We start from the raw sequence: 22,319 nt of genomic DNA on the forward strand, positions 1-22,319 counted from the left end.
GATGACCTCTCGCAAGATCTTTTCTCTTTTAGGAATTAAAAGGCCTTTGGTCTTTTACTTAAATGATTGCTGTTTGTAGGGGTTTATCTTTTGTAACAAGAATATCAGTTTTTCCATACCTGAAGGACTCTGAATGCAATCCCAAATCCCTCCTCAATGTTTTTTCCTTCAAGCATGACCTGAAAGAGAGAGGCATCATTCAAGCTTCAGGATGCATATTCCTTTTTCTGGTACATGCAGCTAAGTAATAGCAGTGTAGCTCCCAGTTCTGAATTTGGTCTGAAAGCAGTAGATTTGCCAAAAGAGAAGTCATGAGGCAGAGCAAATATTGACACACACTGATTCACTGGGAAACACTGAGTAAGTTAAAGGTGAGGCCGAGCTGAATTCAGCAAAGGTATCAAAACCAGCATTGATTGCCTTGCTTCAAAGCACAGTAAGATGCACAACAGAGAAACAGACACATTACTATTAGCATTGGTATCTTTTGCCTCTGAAACTTTCATTTCTTTGAGCAGAGCAGCTCCAAGTTCTCAGCTGTTTTGAGAAAAAATAAAATAAGACAGTTTTTCCCACAAACTGCATACACACAGAAGGAAGCTGCCCATGAATAGTACCAGAAGCTCCTCCAAGTGTGAAGCATTTCAACCTCCTCATGAATTGGTGCTGATTATGAAAAATAAGAGCTATATTTGAAGTAGCAGCAAGTACCTTGCAAGCAACATCCATTTTCATGTTATTGTTTCCAAAGAGTGTAGGCAGGGAAGGATCTGTCATTTGAGAGGTTCCTGAGCTCTCACATTGATGCAGGAACTTTGTTACTTCCATTTGCAACTCAACTGTATTGATGTGCCTGGATAAAGGGGAAAGAATGCTTTATTTTGAAATAGAGGAAGTGCCAATTATTAATTGTGTGAACATACTACTTTCTAGAACACCTTTTCAAATAAGACACATATACACACTCTTCAAAACAGTAATTATTTTGTTTGCTCTTGACTCTGCCTTTGGGGCAACCTAGTCCGCGGCCATGAGGTACTTTTCAGATGCGTGTAGGTGAGCACATGTAAATATTAACCTACAGAGTAAGCCAGACAATACGGATCCCAAATACAGGTATCTACTCCCTCTTTTCCACCTTTTCACACATATTTCCCTACTTAAGTTGGGAGTCTAGCCTTAAAAACAAACAAACAAAACAACTCTTACTAGGTAAAAGCAAGAAATTAAGAGACGAGGCACAGGAGATCTGGCTAAACTTACAGTTCAGCTTTGAAACATGAAGAGATTTAGTTAAGTCTAGCTCTTGTAATTCACATGTAGTTTAATTATAATTTTAGCAAGCTTAACTAGCTCAATATTACTGTTTTTGTAGGTTTTTTTTTTCCCTTTATTTATTTATTAACTAAAGGAAGGTGCATGATACACAGGCTGGTATGTTCAGGAAAAACAATGGCTTATCTTCATCTTTTGGGTTAGGTGAGGGGCAGAGTGTGGTAACAGGAATCCTACATTTGCAACTAGATAAAGCCAGATTTGGGTCACACACAGCTCACAGGTGTTGCCTTAAACCAACTTTGATCACAACCACCAAAGAAAAAAAAAAAAAAAAAAAAGTGTCAACTTGCCCTCTTTCTTGTAACCTAGCTTCCTGTCTATAGATACCTTGACACATCTGTAGCGGACATTTTTTTCCGGAAGGTGAATACCACTTTTTTCCTCCCTGAACTTCTCGAGACCTCTTGCAGGTAGACTTTGAGGTGATCCTTGATCTTCAGGAGCCACGCCTGTTTGCCTCCCAGTTCTGTGTAAGACTTTGCTCCGTGAGTAAAAAACCTAATGCAGGTCATGGCAGCACGGACATGATCCTAGAAGAAATAGCCAGAATACTTTAAGGAGGACTGAAATAAACTGCCTTCATTAGTCCTTTGCCAGTACTAAGGTATTGGCACAAAGACGGTGGTGCTCTATTATCTTTAAAGCAGCAGTTAAGCTATGGCAATGCATCACACTCACAGTAGCAATGCATAGCTGGTCAGCTTCAGTCAGGCTCAAACTTTCTAAGAATTGAAAAGTAGCAATAATCTACTTCCCATCATTCTGATGTACACCACTTCAAAAAACACCTAAGTCAATAACCTGAAGTCTGACAATATTCAGTATTTCAGAGTGGGTTGACTATTCACTCATCTTACCTTCATGAACTGTTGCAGCTCATATAGGATATGGTAATAGTTCTTTCTCTGCAAGTGTTTGCAGGCTGCAATCAAGTAGGAACCCCAGCTCTCCAATCCCGGATCAATGGTTTCTAGTAAGTTCTCCAACATATGCAGTTTTCCACTTTCATAACTTGGAATGAAGATCCCTTCAATGAACACCTCAGCTGGGGATTCCTACACAAATATCAGAAAGGTAGTTAGAAACAAACCAGCTGTGGCACCTAGATTTGCCTCTTATAATGTAAAGGAGCATCAAGTGACACAGGTCATACAGTCAACAGATAATACAGGTTGGAAAGAATTTCCACAGGCCTAGAACTTCCACTCAGAGTAATCAGGGCATGTTGCTTAGGACCTGAGTCCAGACAATCTCCAAGGAGAGAGATTCTCTAACTCCCCTGGGCCTCCCATGCCTGGGCCATCTGGTTGGAATTTCTCTTGCTGCCAGCTGTGCCCACCATCTCTTGTTCTTTTACTGCATACACTTCAGATGAACTTGGCAGCAAACAGATCTCTCAGCCTTCTCCTCAGGCTGAACAAACCCAGCTCATGTATCATGTGACCCAATACACAACCACCTCAGCTGCCTTCCACACAACTTGCTCTGGTTTGTCTATGCTGGTCTTATTCTGGAGCGCCCAAAACTGGACACAATCCTTCCGACAAAATCTTACAGCACAGAACAGACAGGGATAGCCACTTCCCTTGAACTCCTGGCCAGTTTTCTTGCAAACACAACACCATGTATTAATAAGGATAGAAACATGTGTGATCACACAACCTGCACTAAAAAAATTTAAAACACATGATATGAAATTGTTTAATCTTTTTATTTTTTAACTCTACAGTAAGATATAAGCTACATAAAGCCTGTATATATAAAAATGTTTTCATCAAACACCCAACTGCAAAATTGTCTGAAGAAAGATTGTAATGTGTGACCTAGCACATCATGGTCCTAAACCAACAACCCTTCCTTTCTGATAGGATTGTAAAAATCATTCAGCTTCTTTTAAAGGTATATCTAAACTGATGGGCTGCCCAGAGAGGTTGTAGAGGCTCCTTCTCTGGAGATCTTCAAACCCGCCTGGATGCCACCCTGTGCCACGTGCTCTGGGTGTCCCTGCTGGAGCAGGGGGTTGGACTAGATGATCTCTAGAGGCCCCTTCCAACCTCAACCATTATGTGATTCTGTGATAAAAAGGACACATTTGAAAAGCAAATTTGATAAGCAGATGAGACTATAAGCTTAGAATGGCTGATGATATAAAAAGAAAGCAAAGCCACCAAAACCACTTAAATAATTTCCTACCTAATTAGCAGACTGAAGATAGCAGAATTAGGCATTTCAAGCAGTATATCTCAGTAAGAATTATTTCCAATCTAAAGAGATAGTAAAAAGCAACCAAAGAGCACTCCACAAGTACAAAAGCTTAACTAGATGAAAGTTATTTTTTCATGACATTAATTTCTTTTTAGCCACTGGACAGTGTATGCAATAATTCTGAGGACCTCCAAACTCAGGTGCAGAAAACTACCCAGAATACTGTAAAACACTCATTGCCACTTTAGACTGATTGTGAAGCACTCCCAGCTGTATTTTTCAAATTCCACTTTAGAAGATTGCAAATTAGATTACTCACCTTATTTAGCAAGTGGAGCAGTGCTTCTCGCATACAGTCATGCCTCATGTAAAAGCTTATTATTGCTAGATTAGTGCCGTAACTGTGAAGGTAGAACAAGCACTCCTGGTAGTAACTGTTGTGCTGAATCTTCCCCTCGCACACGAGCTCCAGAGACAGACTTCTTGTTCTCAGTGTTGCTTCAAGTTCCCTGAGCGTGGCAAAGTAGTCATCATCCTGCTGTCAAAGCAGAAAATCAGTAACAGATAACGACCAACAGGAAAACCTTCTCTGCAAAAGTTCTTTGGCATTCTTTTCTATTAGATCTTGTCACCTAGCCTTTTTTTTTTTAAAGCATGGTTTTATAGATTTGAATCCCTAGCATGCTCTTTATAAATACTAGAATTAAACACTGCTACCAACAGATGTTTAATGTAGCTTTGGCTGGCATGGCTCTGCCTCCAAGGATAGACAGGCAGCTTCTTTATTTAAAATAAGCTCTACTTTCAACAAGCTGTCCAAAATGGCTTTCTTATTCTCCTAAAATGTTTATTACTAAAGTTCTTTAGTCAATGCAATTTTGCAATTTAGCCTTAAAAGTCTTTTATTTTGGTTCCTAATCAGACCTTCCTGAGCTAATCCAAAGGCACGTAATAGTGCTTTCTACCAAGCAAAGGTAAGTGAGACAACATTCTTTGCATTTGTCATTTTCCCTTTGGATTCCTACAAGGTTGGATGGAGTTCAGTTTCCCCAATCTGTATCAGTAGCAGTTTTTTCTCCTCCACAGAGTACACGCCAAGTTACTGAGAAAATTCTGACAGAGCCAGATATCATCCATCAACTCACTGCCAATGAACTTCTCAACATGATTCAGTTTGTGATGCATAATCATGACAAAAAGGAGAAACATGATACTCAATATTATAACATACACTGCTGCATGGTTTTAAAGCACCAATACTTGAAAAACTTTGCTATGTAGCCTTTTACAGAGAACATAGGGCACTCACCACAATGTGTATGGGCTTCACTGTGGACTCCAGATACTGTATCACTTCTTGGATCAACCTTGAACCATAGTTCAGCTGGTTTAGATCCACAGGTGGCTTTAGGCATCGGCTGAACTTCTCTCTTGCTGAACTTAAATTTCCAGCTTTAAGGCAAGCCATGCCCCAGGCATGCCATGCTCCACTTGGATCCAACCCGGATTTTGTAGAAACCTAGGTTCAAAAACCATTTATCAATAATGTAACATATGGTTCCCATATAGAACATAGGACAAAGGGATGTGCACACAGAGAATATGACCTTTCATTTCCTTCAAGACATTTCCTGATAAAAAAAAAAAAAAAAAAAAAAAAAAGCTAAACAAAACACCCCATATTGACTGACTATTCCTAAGTTACTGGCACTAAATGCCAACTACTGAAACACTCGTGACCTGCAAAGGCAGAAGAATTTTTTGTTGTTGTTCAAGTTTAATCAACCATGTGTCCAGGACGTTTCAGTTCAACAGTTTTAAAACTCATGACATTTTTTTCACATCAGCAACAGGTTTCTTATAAAGCAAGTGATTTTTACAAAGAAGAACTAATCAGGTTTGTGGTTTAAAAACAGCAGCAGAACTTCTCTCCATAGAAATATTGATACTTTGTGAATTACTGCACATTTCTATTTCTGAATTTCTTTAGTATATCAGCTGCCTTTAAGATAATTAATTTTTATTTTGTTTTATTTTCAACTCAAATAGATGACCTATTTCTGCTGTTTATTTCCCTTTAAAAATACTAATCCTGTTTGTGGCACCATAATCCTCTTCCTAACAAATTTCAATGCCATAAACAGAGGCTTATTTCAATAGCCTACTGAGAGGAGGAGGAGGATAAAAAAATAGAACACACTAGATGAGCTCTCATAGATAAATAACCCACCATAGCTGTATTCTAAGAAAATGCTTGGAAAAGCTGCTTGAATAATATCTGCTGCAGTATTAAAGACAAATGAAATCAAACACACAAGTTGCAGATTAAGTCCTGCCACAAAGGATGTGCTAAAAATTCCTCCATGTAGCAACCCCCTCGCAGTTTGTTTATTCCAATTTTAACTGTAGCAGTGCCTATTCTTTCCCTCAGCAGCCTGCTCCACAGCAGAAGGTGTCTTTCCTCTCAGTTTTTTTTTTTTTTTTCTCCAGTGTTCAGAAAAGGTTTTCTTCATTGCATAAAAGCTTAATCCCCATCTGTAATAGCCTAAACATCGTCCATTTCATACATGATATCCAGCTGAACTCAGGAGGGCTGGGGGGAGGTGGGGGAGTCACTACAGAATAATTACTAGCATTTGCATCCCGCTACTGTCCTTACCTCTATAGCTAGTTGATAATACTCTGCTTCCAAAAGACGATTTCTTAGTCTTGTTACTGCTGCAGGGAGAAGAATCTGATCCAAAGATGGCACAGGACGGTAGGCAGCAGTAACCAAAATATTCAACACATCCACTTTGCTGATATAGCTAGGAGAAAACAGAGGTTAAACAGATAAAAGCACTATCACTGCTATCATTCATACTAAGAGTCTTCAAGAATTTTATACCGAAGACAACTCTGAACAGCAGTTCCTAATCGCTAGCACACCAGCTTGGTCTGTTCCCATACTGTCTTATTTAGGCTAGTTTTTGCCATTTCACTTCATTCAGGGGAGCACTGATAGCCAGCATCACCAAACTGAACTAGCATGTGGAAAGCTTATGCACTGCACCTGGCATTGCAAGCTCCAGTACACAGAGCTTGAGGAACAAATAATATGCTAGCTCTCTGCAAGTGTGGGTTTTAAAGCCTACCTGCAAAAAGCGGATGAAAACAGATTTACCCAGTCAGTATGAATTCTCTCTCCCTACTCTGAGGATTTTAACAGTAATTTCTATGTAGCCACACACAGACTTGAACTTGTATTATTTGAGCTTTCGTGTCATGCCCTGAACTTCTCTTGTTGCTTAAAATGCCCACGCTACAATCACAAAAAAACCCTCCTTCGCCACTCCTTTGTATAAAAGGGTTAAGAGTCCTGAGAGGACCTTGGCGCAGCCTAATGAACATCTGATAAATCACCTGTCACAGAGAGCTAGATCCTGGCTCCTTCCAGCTTTTACAAACATCATTTTGGCACTGAAAAGCAATTGTTTCATGATGTCCATAAGCAGTCCTGCATCCACCTCCGGGTTAGTCAGCCCTTGAGACAGTTTGCAGCAGTGCTCTATCAGCTGGTGGCCACACACCACACTATCACTGTGCAGACCGAGGATGGCAATACATAAGGAAGAGCTGGGAGCCTGACAGTGGAGAAGAAAAATGAACGTGAGTGCTGAGGTAATGATTTAGGGAACTGTCTGGACTGTCTTTCTCCAGATCTCACCTGCTCATAGTAAAATTCACTGCGTACAATTTCATTTTCCTCTTCATTCAGGGAAATAATCCACTCAAGCTCAGTTGTCTCAGGAATTTGCACCACTGTGGCGTATTTGTTAGTAGATATTTCTGTGGCTGAAAAGACAGAAGCATCACACAAGAAGCAACAAACCTATCTGAGGGAACATCATTCAGAGCTATCCAACACTCTAAAGCAGTTCCCTACAATCCCTCCACTGTGCCAATTCTCATTAGCCTCACGTCTTGCACAAAACTACTGAAATATTTCCATTCCTCAGCAGACCGTCAAGCTGCATCAAAAGATGCTCACATTACCTGCTCAGTAAGAAATGGCTCCAACAATATAGTTTCAGATCATTACCCAAACCTTATTCAATGGGATATCAAACACAGCAACCTCCTCTAAGTCTTCCATCATCCCAAGGATTAAATATTTCTGATCAAGAAGGATGTGGAAATAAATGAGCTATGGGTTACAGCTCAAAAGGGAAACTGAAGCACCAGTTGTCAAAAGAAAGGCTTCATGGACCCAATTGCCTTCTTTTTAGAATGAAGGTCATTCAAACGTACTGCTTTCAGATAAAGGGTGACAAGAAGCTAACTCCGTAGGTTAAGTTTTCACATGAAGTAACAGTACAGAAACTTTGCTTTGATCGAATGAATCAAATAAATAATTCCTGTGAAAAGTTTCTCTCTCCTCCTAAGACTAAGAAAATCTAAGTTTGAAATCTGTTCTCACACCAAAATAGTGTAATGGATAATGCACAGAATGGGTAGGCAGAAAGAGATTATTTCAATAACTAATTTGTTTTCTTCATTCTACTTGGAATCTGAGCTGCAACTTATTCCACTAAAACAGACAGTAGTTACAAATGAAATCATGTCTGTCATCCAAGAGCAGTTAGAAGGCAGAAGCCCTCTGATGCTAATGATTGTGGTTCCTAGCAAAAAAGGAACAAACAACTTTTCAGGGCTGAAAAATGGAAATTTCTTCCTGGAAAATTAAGAATTGAAAAAAAAGAAAAAAAAAACCCTGCTTTTCTGTTAGAAAAAAAGGGGGGGGCAGAAAATTCACTGTTCTAAATTTCTTAAAAAACAAACAAAAACAAACAAACAAACATACATTGTTCCAGTGATGAGTAACTAAAAAAATTTTTAGAGTGAATGAAAGAAACAAGGGTGGGGAAAAGAAAACAAAACAAGAAAAGAAAAAAGAAAGAAAGAAAGAAACAGACTTGAAAACTTTAGATAAGACTTCTTCATATTCCCATCAGAGAAATGGGAAAAGCAGCAGCATAGAACACTCTCCCTCTTCAGCCTGAGGAGCTCTGTGCTGTGCTTGTACTTGCTGTGCAAGCTCTGCACCATGTTTCACGTGGATACTAGCCTTACCTCGAGTAACAATGGCTGGGGTTTGCCAGAGTGTTATGTCAGCATGGGAAATTATTTTTTTAAGCAAGCATTTGCTCAGTCACCTCCCTAAGACCAGACTAACAAAGAAAAAGGAAAAACAGCTCAAGGGAAAATGGCTGAGGAAAATGGCTGACAAATTCAATAGAACTTTATTGCTCCTCCCAAAATGTCATGATATTTGATGGGGAAAATGATGGGGCACGAGGGAGAGACATTTCCACACAGCCAGCAAAGCAGTTGGGATTTGGGATACAGCCAGACCCACCAGAGGAGCCTCATTTTGTGTTTCCCCCAGCCAGCACTGATATCAGTCACCTCCACACAGGGCAGTGCTATTCTACCACGTACTGCCACAGTTCTTGGAAAGAGCAGCTCCCAGCACTGCTCTACACTGGGATAATTTCTCCTCTCAGCCCAGCCTTTCAGTGACTGCTTCCACTAGGCAAAGTGCATTCTCCCACTGCTGTTTTCAGTGGCTGCCTTTAAACCCACCCAGCTTGTTCAGTATTGGCTCTGACACCTCTCCCAAATCATAATTTATATTTACAGAAATTCAGAATGTCCTATTTCAGATTGTTCATATGAGAATAGTGGTATTTTTAAAATGGAGACTTATGACCCTTTTTCTACATGTAGATGTGGCAGGTTCCTATCCCAAGTTATACTAGTAATCAGGCACTTTAAGTGCAACTAAAGTTTAACATTACTCCATTCCTCACCTTCCACTTGGTCCTGATCTTCTTTTGTGCTGTAATAGAAAGAGAGAAACATCACGCCTGTTCCAGGACACAGGGAAAAATGTAATTTTAAGAAGAAACAACATAGCTAGCCATTTCAGAACACTGCTCACCCCAACCTTCCCCAGAGCATAAAGCCCACTCTTTACAGTTGTGTTTTTCACCAGCTGACCTAACCTATGCACTGTGAATTTCACTCCAGTTCTCACCTGAAAGCAACTAAAAAAAAGTCTCTCACTCATCACAGCTAGGTCTTTCACTAAGGGCACAGTTTCAATTTCAAAAACTACATAATCATTAACTTGCTTGAACTGCCAGCAACTCGAATGCTTATTATAATTATTTTGTTCTGAATGTTTGGCACCAAAGTATTCAATTCTTAAGCGATTAATTGATGTACTCAACTATTACAAAGAGCTAGACTGAAAGGACTTACATGCTTGTGTCTTGTACAGAGCCAGGTGGATGTTCCCTATTGTAGAAACTATAGCATTGGTCACATACACGAGCTGGATTTTCTCTGCAAGCTTCTACTGCCATTTTCTTGGTGGAGCAAGAGCTGCACACTAGCCTGCCACAGCGCCTGCAGTGATGACGCCTGTTGAACTAAGCACAAGAGGCCATGGACAAGCAGCTGAAAGAACCAAATAAAATTCCCTCCTCTATCTGCCTCTGTGTAGGAGTAAACTTACTACATTCAAAACAAGCCAACAGCGCAAACGATAAGGCCTGTTGGAACTACGACGATGGCTTCTCACTGCCACAATTCCATTTTGGGCAGGATATAACAATAGAAAAAAAAATGCAAAAAAAACAAAACACAGAACAACTGATAAGCTTGTTGCAGTGTTAGACTTTCCAATTGTTCCAATTTTGATCATATTTAGATCAGTGATCAATTTAGATCTCCTGAAAAAGTTTAAAGCTGTGGACAGTCTTTCTGACAACATCTTATTTATTTCAAAATTCAAAAGCAACATAGCTTTGAGAAAGTAGTGCTGTTTGTAAGCAATATAAAACAGATTGTCAAACATATACAGAACTCACAACTAATTTTTTCCTTAACAGTACTACTGCATTTGAGTACTTCATACAACACCAGTTGTAGAAAAGCGTAAACAACAAAGTTGACTCTCCTGTGTACGCGCAAGGTGACTTATGTTATGCTCATGTTATTCATAGCAGCCAGCACAGTCAGTTAGACAGCCCTGTGCCACTGCCACTGCCAATCTCCATGTTCTCACGGGAGCCTCACGGAGAGGTCTCTGAGACTCTGTGCAGAGTTAACACTGTCGCCACTGCTGCCATTTGTCTCATTAATTGATCTAAACAGAAACTAATGGTTAAACAGGGTGAGTCTTAGCAAACCTACGCTGACATAGGCAAACTTGCTGAAGTAGCCAGGAGCTCTTAAGAAACAGAATCTGAGCAAGCATTCACATTAGGATCACAATTCTAGAAATGCCTGTACTTAATCTCTGTTCCTTACCATAGTAAAGCGTTCAGTTTTGCAGACCATACAGATCATTTCAGTGTCATCGGGTATCCATTGCTGTTTTGGCGGTGGCTTCTCAGGTGGTACAAATTCTTGAGGAGGCAAATTCTGCTGCAGGCTTCTATCTCTGGAACTTGCAGACGTAGTAATGCCTTAAAAGACCCCAGAAAGACAAGCACAGAATGGAATTTTAGCTGTTTATAATAGAGTCTTGAAGAACATAAAGTATTACAAACTTATTAAGGTTATCTGACTTGCTGCTTATTTATTAACAGACATTTGTGATTAAAACTTTAGATGTCTAAGACTAGGTCTTGTCAACATCTGTTCTTGTATCATAAGCAGAGATTAGGAAAAAAATAAAAAACCACACAGACATATGGATACCAAATATATAGGATGGCATAAAATATAATTTTAAGGATATCCAGTACAGGCAGACTAACATGCACAAAGACTGTCTTTTCTTTAGCATCTCAGAAGAGTTACACCATGACTAGCGATTGCATATCCTTCCCTGTTCTGCTCCCCATCACAATCTAAAGTGGGCAAATCAATTCAAAGAGGTAGGAATTTGCAAGTCTGTGGCCTTTGGCATCTTTGATGTTACCATCAAGGCATTTAGGGTCTCAGATTTATAGCACTAAATAGGCTCTTAGTTTGTACGATACACTTCAGGCTAACTGAAAGGTTCAAATCCTCCTGCAGCTCTGCGAGACACCTCCTGTACACAGTGATACTAGACATACAAACACACACCACTCCATTCCAAAAAAGCTAACTTACATTCATCCAAGTAGCTACTGGATTGCAGAGGAACACTAGAGGACAATATCCAGGTTTTGTAACAGTGTGGTGACAATTAGCTGGCATACAAACTATGTCCTGGCTATCATGAGAGACGGAAGAGCTGCGCAGACAGATCCAAGACTCCATCATCACCTCACATATGCAGAATATGAAACTAGAGAATAGCTCAGAAACCTGAACTGTAGGATCAAGACACCACTGTGGAGCTCTGGTTCTGATTCATCACTCTTCAGGTGCTTTGCAGATACCTACCAAAGGCCAAAACAAAGCCACACACTTCACCCTTAACTCCTGTCAAGTTTTCTTTTAACTGGGCCCAAAGTACCCAACTGCAGAGACCTACTAACCTGTCCTAAATATGACCAAAGCTACTATTAAATGGCAGAAGGCAGAGTTCAGACACAAGCGGGGAATAAAGAAAAGTAAAAATATGTTGAAATAAAATAGCATTGAGACCTCAAATCTTACCACTAAAGCTGGCATAAGATGGTTCTGGTGATGCTGATTTAGACAGTGCTTCACACTCCAATATTTGACTGAGACTCTCTTGGATACGTATGACAGAATCTAGGACAGAGGAAAAAATAAGTAACATTGGTCATATATCTAAATCATGTTTAGGAAGATTAGAAGAGGCCATTCACAGCAGCACATAAAAATGTTAGTACAAAACAGGATTAGCTATGTAACAAATTATTACATCGTTCATGAAGCTTAGCCCACAATGATTCACATTTCAGGAGGAACTGTGGGCTACTCCTCATGAAAGAAAATGCATGTGTGCACATGGTCAGCAAAAGCACCAAACTTGATCTGCAGCACCCTCTGCTCTTCAGGTTCTAAAATTACCACAGTGAGTTAAGCCCAGGAGAACTGAAGCTAGCATGGGGGCTAGAAGGGGCTGGTAAAACAGGAGAGGGAGCTGTGCATGTGTAATTAATAGAACCAGAAGTTCAAAAGTCCTTATATAAAAAGGTACAGAGATCTGGAAGGAGGAAATAGTATTAAAGATTAAGCCCCTATTTGATTCTAGGGGAGATGCAGCTGAGTGAAGGGCGTTAGAACTGCTGAAGTTGGCTGTTATTTTATATTACACAGAAATCAAATGAAATTGCACAGTACATAGAAGAAAGGAGACCCTGAAAAGGAGCAAGAGAGTAAAGGCTGAGAAACTTTCAGAGCTGTTGATCCTTAAGTTTACAAGCCTAGGATCATTACAAGAAAGTCAAGGACATGTCTTGGATTGGAGGGAGAGACTCGTCTCAAAATGCTATGGGCGCAATTGGTGAGATGATTTGGGGGAAAACTTGCCCTTCATTCCCAAGGGCAAAACCAACATTTTCAAGGTCAGATACCTGATCTCTTTTCTTTTAATGCGAAAGGGAAGTCAAGGGCTTTTTCTGCATACTTGGAGAGCAAGTTATCAATATCTTCTACAGCAAAACCAATTTCCTGTCCAGCTAAGAGCTGGTGTAGTGTCTGCACAGCCACAGCTACCCAGTCCACTTTCATATTCATGAGGAGCTGCTCCAGCATGAGCAGTGGCCTGGAGGAGAGGTGGAAGTAGTTAACACGGTAGAGCTCGGGTAGAGTCAGCAACACCTGGGACAATTAAAAAAAAATTAAGATTATACATCCCCAAATCTGGGTTTTTTTTTTTAAGAGCAAAGATAAGGAACTAGCAGAACTGCTTATGATGTAAGGAATGGAATAACACTTAGAGGCTAAGAAATGCAGATGGGATTTCCTGGGCCTATTCCTAGTTCTGTTTCAGAATTACTGAGTAGATTTAGACAAATCACTTGGCTTCTACCTGACTTGTTTCACGTCTATAGAACAGTGCCTCATTTCAGAGGGGGAGAGAAAAAAGCTGAGAAAGGGAAAGCATTCTGTGACCCTGTGACAGCAGTGTTCTAGCAGGGTAGAACACATTCTCCTACTAAAATAAATCTACTAAATAAACATTGGCCCAATCCTTATTTTTTTCCCTCTTGTCTCTTCACTACATCCACCATTTCAGGAAGCATAGAAAGAAGAAAATAACAGCAGTTCTCCAAAAGATGATCAGCTGATATAGACACTTCCCAAGTTAACATCAAGTCCTCCAAGAGGAGCAATAAACAAACAGGAAATGAAACAAAATTGTTGCACCAAGCACTGGAACAACCTGCTATTTGTAGTCCTAAAAGAAGGGCCTATTATGTAACGCACTGCATTTTGTTTCCATATGCATTCTATTGCTTAATGCATTTATTCCCAGGTGGAACAGAGCCTTTTGTATGACTAAGTCTGATATGACTTCTGTAAAGGTAATAGCCAGAAAGAGAAATATTGCCCACTTTTAGAAGGTATGTGGGAGATCCTTAGAAGAATATCTAAGTGTCAAAAAACCATTATACAAATGGACATATATTTATCCATACTACTACAGAGTTCCCTCTGTAGTGGTAGCATTGGAGGATACCTGGTGTTTGTAACACGAGAATAAGTTCAGGATGCTACCTTTTTCACTTAAAGATAGCAACTGTCCTTATAAACACTGTATAATATAATTTCCTTCCTCTGGACTGTATGATCCTTCATTCCGCACAGTTGAAACAGACACAAGAATGCTCTGTTCACACTGGGAGCTGCAATCGCCTCAGAATACAGGAACTACAAAGATGGGGAAGGGAAAGTCTACTTTTAAACCATCTCCTCCTTCCTTTGGTATTTGCGGCAAAGGTAGGGACAGGACTCACGAACTGAGGACCCGCACAATAAGAAGGCTCTGGTAAAGATTTGCTGGCAAATACTTATAGAATTATACAATGCTGTAAATCTCACAATGCCGCAGTTTTACTCACTTTCGACCCCATGTAGAGAGCCTGGATTTCATTATGGCGAGCAGCTGTCAGGTTCCCGTAGAAGTGAGTCGTGAGGTAATCGGCCAGGAAGTGAGAGGCCGCCAAGCTGGGGCGCTGATCAAGAGACTGCTCACTGATGGCAAGGCAAATATCAGGGTCTTCTATTCTTTGCAAGAGCTACAAATACAGACAAAACGCAGTGTGTTCCGTGTACATTCTTGGAAGGAACTCCTTAAATCACATGGCCCATGACAGATTATTGGCCTGTGATGGTCCTACAGGCATTTTATTTAATTTGCAATAGCCTATTTTTAAATATATACATATAAAATTGTATTATTATTATATAATATATATTTATTATGTAGAATATATATTTTATATATTATATATAATAATAATACATATAGTATACAATATATAATAAATATTATTTATAAATAATATATATAAATTTTATAGAACTGATTTAGGTCATTCACTTAGATCATTCCTTGCCTAACTGCTCTAATTAGAATATATTTATAATAGATTTAAAATTAAAGCAAGGAAAAATTAAGTGAACAATGAAACAGCAGATGCATCAATGAGAAAGTACTCTGCAAAGTACTCTAATGCCTACACTGTCTAAACCAGCCTTTAACTTCTATTTCCCTCTCTCCATTATTTGCAGTGCCCTCCTAATTACTAAACCAGATAAATTTACACCAGGCACTGATGTCTACTTGACCAATTTTTGTTATAACTTTCACTTCCTGATTCTTCTGCTTAAACAGCACAAAAATATTCCCTTATGATTTCTCAAATAAAAAGGAGCTCCACATTTCTATTTAATTAGAATGACCATGAAGGCATTTACACATTTTCATCCCAAAGCTAGATTGACAAGATGTATTTTCACTTAAATTGACTGGGTGAAAAACAGGGCTCTAAGCAATTGGCATCCTTTAAAGGAGGAGGTGGGAAAAATGCCCATAAGCCAAAGAAAACAGTTACTATAAAACCTAATGATCAATTTGCCAACATGCAATACACAGACAGAACAAAAGACAAAACATGGGCAAGTCTCATCTTCTGATATTATTCTTAATACTCAGAAAAAAAAATACCAGCATTTCGGGAAACAATGTGAAGCCCTCACAACTGTAGGATAAAACACAGTACTAGTTAAAAACCTCACATAAACTGTTAAACAAAAGCACTGCTTGAGACTGGCCTCAAGTCTCTGGAATGTTCTACCTTATAGTTTGAGCTGTTGGGGATGAGAGCTACAAGAGCTCCAAAATGCATCTCAAAAGTAGTTGCTGACATTAAGTTAGAGAAAACGGAAGACCTCATCATGCAACATTGACCTAGGCAACATTGCATGTTATCTTGCATGCTTATAATGAAGAGGGTGGCTCTGCTTCCCTCTCCCATCATGCCTTTGATATGAGCAATTCATGTTAACTAAAAGTTTGGATGTCTTGTTCTCTGCTAATTTGACCTTTAGATGTGATGCCGAGAGAGTTCCGCTGTTACCTTCAAGGCTTTTTCCATGTCTCCCATCTCCAGTAAATGGAGAAGGTGTTCTTGGTGAAAGCTTATTAAATTTTCTCTTGGGACAGGATACAAGTGGCCCCATTCCTCACACAACTCATAATCCTGGAAAAAAAAAGGAAAAACAAAAACCACAAATAAAAATCCAACTTCCTGAAATGAAGCTGTTTCTTTCAAAGCTCTGATCAACTTCTCAAGATATTCTGTAGCTTAGGTTCTCTGTAAATAATGTAAATAATTAAAAATGACAATGAGAAAGAGAAGAGCTTTTGTTTTGCCACAGCCACAGGCTGCATTGAGAACACTCCTATCTCCCTAGAGGCAAGGTATCTTTCTAGACATCCACTTCTCAAGCCAGCTATGACTACCTGGGACCTAGGTATTGACACTTCTGAAGTAATTAAGCCTGTATCATGCCAAAAGCCATACTACTAAAGATTTTAAAATTCTAAGAACAAAGAAGAGGCAGCATTTCAGAACAAGAGTTACTGGAGACTTGTCATGTAATCTTGACGTGAAATACATATTTGCATCTGTTTCTGCAGCATAGAACTGAATAAAGAATTTCTTCTTTGTAAGGTAATTTTTTGACCAGGGTTTTAAAATACGTCATCAAAATTTGCCAATTCAAACGGTAACGCATTCTAGTTCAACAGCATTCACATGAGGATGCCTAACCTTTGCCTTCAGAATGATATCCATGATGGTTTGAGGATCATCAGTGCAGGCTCTTTTCAGATCCTGCCAATCGCTCCACAGTGGTTCATTTTGCAAATTCATTATCTGAAAACAATTAGTATAGCGTAAGTTTTAGAAAGTATCCACATTAACCATTAAGCCTAAGAAAATGGCCAAACTGATCACATTCTGAGTTTCCTCATACCAAGAAAGTCAAAAATGAGCCCCCTCGTTTATCTCCACCTGCCTTTTGGAACGATGAAATGCACTTCTACCCCAAGAAGAAACACAGGAGTTTTTCAGATGTGTTGCTCTATGAGCGCCTTTGTGCAAACAGATTTCTAAGGCAAAGTTACTAAAAGACTAAGATACCGTAGACATTGTTAGCACTGCTGTACCAGTGATATACCTGACGTAACTCCTGACATAAGCTAGCAGAACCGATCCCAGACAGAATTCATGATTGCTCAGTCTGAAAAGCCAGACCAAGCAAAATGTGTTAAACTTTTGGCCAGTTAGTCTGACTTATCTTAGGTACCTACATTACACTGCAATTGGGTGCCTGTATTGTAAATCAAATGCTTCTACTGGGGCATTTATTCCATAAACCTTGCCTAGACACATCTCTGCTCTTATAAAACGATGAGCTGCCACGGGAAGCTTCCAGAGATTCTTGCATTTGTACATATTGGAAGAACAAATAATTTGGAAGGGAGGGGGGAGAGGGAGAAGAGTGGTGCCACGCAAAAGTTTAGATCTGTTTGCAAACCTGAAGTCTAACAGGTGAGTAGAAAAGTTATGAAGGATGCAGGGGGAGCATTAACTGGATATTAAATCCAGTACTAAACAGCACTGAAAACATAATCCATTTTGAATGAAAGACTTGAAAAACAATTACATTGAAAAAGGAATCTACAGTTTTTAAGAGCATGCATACTCTCTGTTACCTGCTTGTCTTACTGGTTACTCGGAACAACTTTGTACCTTCTGATAAACCTGCAGTTCTTTCTTCTTGCTCTGCAGAGTGGATTTTAGTTCATCAGTTATGTCCAAATCTGAGGCACAATAAGACAGGATTTCCAAACAGGCATCAAGGGGCCATGTGTCTAGACAGCGCAGAGCCAGCCTACTCCTAAGTGTTGCATCTTTTACTGGGAACAAGTACTGCCAACCATCTTTACCTGTGGGAAAAGTATGTGAGGAGAACATAAACGACCAGTTTGAAGCCCAGTTTCTATGGTTTAAAAGAGAAAACCCTTATCTGCACTGAGTGACCTCACCAAGAGGGGAAGGAAAAAAAAAAAAAAAAAAACAACCCACAGTACAACTGCTGAAAACCCACGCTAGACTTATCCCAAGCATACTTGCAGGAAGCTGTCAAAGTCAGAATGGGACACATATGGTCTTCAGACTCCCAGCAGCTCCTCCTTTCACAGGATACATCATACATATATCCCTTGAAGGGAGAACAGTAACACTGCTAGAGATGTTCCCTTAAGAGAACTATAATTAACATCTCCAGGGGCATTTGCTCTTCACAAATAAGCAATATCACAGATCCATCTAAGTTCTGTGGTACTTTTTTTTTTTTTTTTTTCCCTAAACCAAGTTTAGTGTCAAGATTTACTCATTTGTAGCACAGAAATCACACCATCAGCAAAATTACGTTTATGATGGAGAAAGGGAAGGGATTATTCTTTGTATTTCACCACCAATTATGCCCCTCCTTTCAACCTCCTGTACCCAACTGTACTCTTCACAAGAAAGAATAAGATACAACTCCCCCACCCCACATAATGCTTCTTACCGTCAGCAGCCGCACAGCTCAGCACAGCATCCTTCACACTGGCCAGCTCCTCCATACCCTGGCTGTACAGATCCAAGACCTCTAGAGCTCTGGCCCAATCCTTTGCTGCAAGTGATTTTTCCAAGACCGCCATTAGCACCTCAACAGCTGTGGAGGAATGCAATCCTAGGAGAACCAGGGACATGTGTGCCTTGCCACAGAGGACACTGGCCAAACTGCTGCCCTCCTCCTGCGGATTTCGAAGTGGCTCAAACATCATAAGAAGAAATCGCTCCAGGAATGAGAATTCCTTCAACAAGGCCTCGCACTCCCTGGAAATCTGTTCCATACCTAGTGGCATCTCCCGTTTGCCCCAAAATTCCATCCATGATAAACTGGATCTGGGAGTTTCCTGTACGCTAGTTGCACTTAAACATGCCACTGTGGCCATGAGCCTTGACTGAGACTTTAGGAAGTCCAGGGAGGAGGCAGTGAGTGTGTTCTGGTTCAAGTCAGCCACGGAGGATGGGATCAGTGTGCAGGCCCCATCAGAGGCTCTTTCAGGACTGTGGATGGGTATTTCAACATCTGGCAAGCAGTTGCAGGCATAGAGGTGTGCTAGGTTTCTTATGTTTGCCAGAAGGCATATTTTCTGGTTGTTTTGTCTTGCACTGCACAAGGAGAGCGGCTCACAACAACAGTTAACAATAACTTGCTGCACATTCAAGTTCAAATCTTCTTTAGCCAAAAGGGTAGCAAGCCTGCAGGATTGAAAACAGAACCGGCTTACCCAAAGCACAGGAACAGTACTTTACAGTTAACTGCTTTCATAAAGCTTCCAGGCATTCTACAAACACAAACCCCTTATAGCCTTCAGAGGTACATACAGTGGAAGAATCCAAATCCTACTACCCTGTATGAGAGAATTTATATAGCACAAGAATGGTGATTCAGACCTTATGCTGCCATTCCTTTAAAGAAGTAGAACTTACTGCTAAGCAATCACAGAAGATTTCCATCTTGGTTGAGGTCCAAACTCTCTGACATTAAACCAACCTAGATAAGGATATGAAAAGCACCAACCTGTCAGGATGAACTTGTTTCTCAAACACAAGTTGGGAGAGCAGGTGAGATGGACTCTGCTGTAACAGTAAAAAAGGATTCCCCACTTTCACTTCTGCAGATGGATCTTTAAAAATTAGAGCAAAACAGAACATTTATATAAGAAAAAAAAACATTAGCTGAATACACCAACCAAGTCTTGTTTTAGAAGCACAGTTTTTTTAAAAGCCTGAATCTTATGAAGCTTCTTTGCTCACATTCAAAGGTCCGTATTCACTTAAGTGAGGTAAAAACCAGAGCAAACTACAAGGCATTTATGATATGCTTTTCAAACTTTGCATCATTGGCTCACACTTTACTAGAGGCATTACCAGAACAGAGCGCTTTATGGAGTGTCATTGGCTTTTAAGGGAGATCTAAGTATATTTGATTTAGCATTTTTACTTCAACCTTTAAATCAAAGCATGTATTTGCAGTGGGAACACGTACAGTAATACTTTTGAGAATTCTCTGGATAGGGATTAAAGAGTCCCTTCCCTAATCAGCTCCAAGTAAGCAAAGGAGATGGTGAAGTAAAAAGCAAACAAATAAGCTACATACACAAAACTATAGGTACTTTCAAAAATGAATAAAACCCTGACCTGGGCACTAAGAAATAAATACTAGTAAAAAAAAAAAAAAAAAACAATATAATAATTAGCAGAAATCAGAAGAAAATCTGACTATGCATATTTGAGAGTTTTGGCAAGGATCCATTTCTACACTGCTACCCCTCAGCAGCAGGCCAGACTGTGCAGTCTGGGTAACTTCACCTATGGTCAGCTCAGGCTTTCCTGCAGAAGCCACCTACCTAGGTCTGCATTCAGGCTTCGCAATACAACAGTAGCCAGTGTAGTAACATAGTCAAAGAAGGTCTTCAGAAAGTTTGTCTTTGTGTTGCTCTCTGGCGTGGTTTGGATGTACTGATCAACAGATTTCAGCAGGAGCTGCGTTTGATTCCAAACCGGGTGTTTCTCCAGTTCCAAAGGTTTCAGAGAGGCCTGTTCTACCAAGCTGCTAAGCAGGCTCCCTTTAGAGTCTGGTTTAAGAGAAAAAGATGCAGATTCAAGTTAGAATTAAATGCCAAAAAGACAGAGATGTTTAGCTTAAATTTCCTCCCTACAATTACAGCCTGCAGTCTGAGTATTCAAATTTATTTGAAACCATAGACATTTCACCACAGCATAAATCAACAGTTCATCAAAACTGGTAACCTTGTCTCTTTCAAGCTTAGAAAAGCCTGAAATATATCTACTTGTGAGGTGTTACCACAAACTTATTGAGACACAGCTGTTGACTATAAAAAACAAAGGAAAAGGCAACAGGAAGAAGAAAATCCCAGTTTTAGCCTTCATAAAAATGCTCGAGTTTATATCTTATATTCGTGATTTAATATATATGCATACATAAAAGAGTATTTTTGCTAGTTTTTTTTTTTTTTGATTGCACCCATAGACTTCAGTTTCAGACCTTAAAAAGAACAACAACAACAAAAAAAAAATCCAAAACACTACACCACACAGGACAAACCACAAAGTTTAGATGCATTTGGTAGTCTTCATGATCACAAAATTAACTCACCAACAGAATGTTCAATACGGGTCAGTGCTTTTAGAACTTGGTCGAGATTTTGGGATAAAACAATCTCATTAGTAATGCTCTCTTCAGTCAAGGCGGGGTAGCAAGCCTGCAGAAGGTCTACAATACTGTATCGAAAAGGACTACTTTTCTCATCTGAGATATCTACAAATGAAAGAAAGAAAGAAAGAACGAACAGCTACACAAAAAATGAAGTATCTCTGCACAGAAAAAGACCTAACTAACAATTATAACACAACTAGTTGGTCAAAATCAGAGTTGTTCACAGTTGATTCAAAATTGCTATTGTTTTAAATACAAAGCCTCCAAAAAGTTAAATTTTCCTTCTCAACAGAAGACAAGAATTTGAAATAAGTACACTCAAACAGAAGATTTTACCAGCTAAGCACATTACCTGACTTGGACTGCCCTTGTGACGTGCAGAAATAGTTGAGAATTTTACTGATTTGCTGAAGAACTGCTGGAAAACCTTTTAGACCTTCAGGATTCAGTAAAACAAAGTCCAGTCTGTGGCCTAGAAAAGGCATTGGACAGAGGAAGAAAAATTAAAGTTAGGAAGTGGAAAAAGGGAGAAACTCGTAAGCAAGCGTAAAATGGAATTTCAGCAAGACTCAGATATTTGCACAGACAGCACAGCATATAAAGGCATCTTCCACCCCCACGCCCCTATTGATGAACAGAAAAATCAAAAGCTTACCCCGAGTTTCAAAGCTACTGTACAGTTTTCTTTCTGCTGTTTCCAAAAGCTGCTTACAAGTCTTCCAAAGATGGCACTGAGTACAAGCCAAGTCAAATGCTGCCATTGCTGAAGGACTGAGGTCCTCAAGGACTTCCCACAGAGGATCAGTATGATCGAGCTGCAGGCTGCTGGTCCAGAAGTTTTCTTGGAGAGTTGGGGCAAGACTTCCAGAAGTTGCAAGCAATTTATCAGTAACATCCGAGATGGAATAAAATACCATGCCTACATAAGGAAGCAAAACACACCATCACTAATTAAATGGGATATTCATCTTAGAAAATCATATTCATGATTCATGATAAAAGATTTAAAT

At 39.7% G+C, this 22,319-nt stretch overlaps 1 protein-coding gene across 1 annotated transcript in view; it reads right to left on the reverse strand.

Annotated features, from left to right (window-relative positions):
- The window catches only part of ZFYVE26 (zinc finger FYVE-type containing 26), a 37,406-nt gene that overhangs the window by 2,687 nt on the left and 12,400 nt on the right, over positions 1 to 22,319 (reverse strand). The window contains 24 exon segments of the mRNA XM_088536586.1: positions 120 to 179; positions 712 to 853; positions 1,666 to 1,868; positions 2,196 to 2,393; positions 3,863 to 4,078; positions 4,853 to 5,062; positions 6,203 to 6,350; positions 6,946 to 7,166; positions 7,250 to 7,377; positions 9,396 to 9,424; positions 9,850 to 10,019; positions 10,903 to 11,060; positions 12,187 to 12,285; positions 13,074 to 13,320; positions 14,565 to 14,741; positions 16,086 to 16,208; positions 16,782 to 16,886; positions 17,766 to 17,962; positions 18,589 to 19,328; positions 19,651 to 19,756; positions 20,480 to 20,707; positions 21,250 to 21,411; positions 21,662 to 21,781; positions 21,965 to 22,228. Coding sequence (XP_088392712.1) covers positions 120 to 179; positions 712 to 853; positions 1,666 to 1,868; positions 2,196 to 2,393; positions 3,863 to 4,078; positions 4,853 to 5,062; positions 6,203 to 6,350; positions 6,946 to 7,166; positions 7,250 to 7,377; positions 9,396 to 9,424; positions 9,850 to 10,019; positions 10,903 to 11,060; positions 12,187 to 12,285; positions 13,074 to 13,320; positions 14,565 to 14,741; positions 16,086 to 16,208; positions 16,782 to 16,886; positions 17,766 to 17,962; positions 18,589 to 19,328; positions 19,651 to 19,756; positions 20,480 to 20,707; positions 21,250 to 21,411; positions 21,662 to 21,781; positions 21,965 to 22,228 — 4,451 coding nt within the window.

Source organism: Tinamus guttatus, unplaced genomic scaffold (genome assembly GCF_059628265.1).
Source record: "Tinamus guttatus ecotype Peru unplaced genomic scaffold, ASM5962826v1 Tinamus_guttatus_pri_ptg000676l, whole genome shotgun sequence".
Taxonomy (NCBI): Eukaryota; Metazoa; Chordata; class Aves; order Tinamiformes; family Tinamidae; genus Tinamus; species Tinamus guttatus.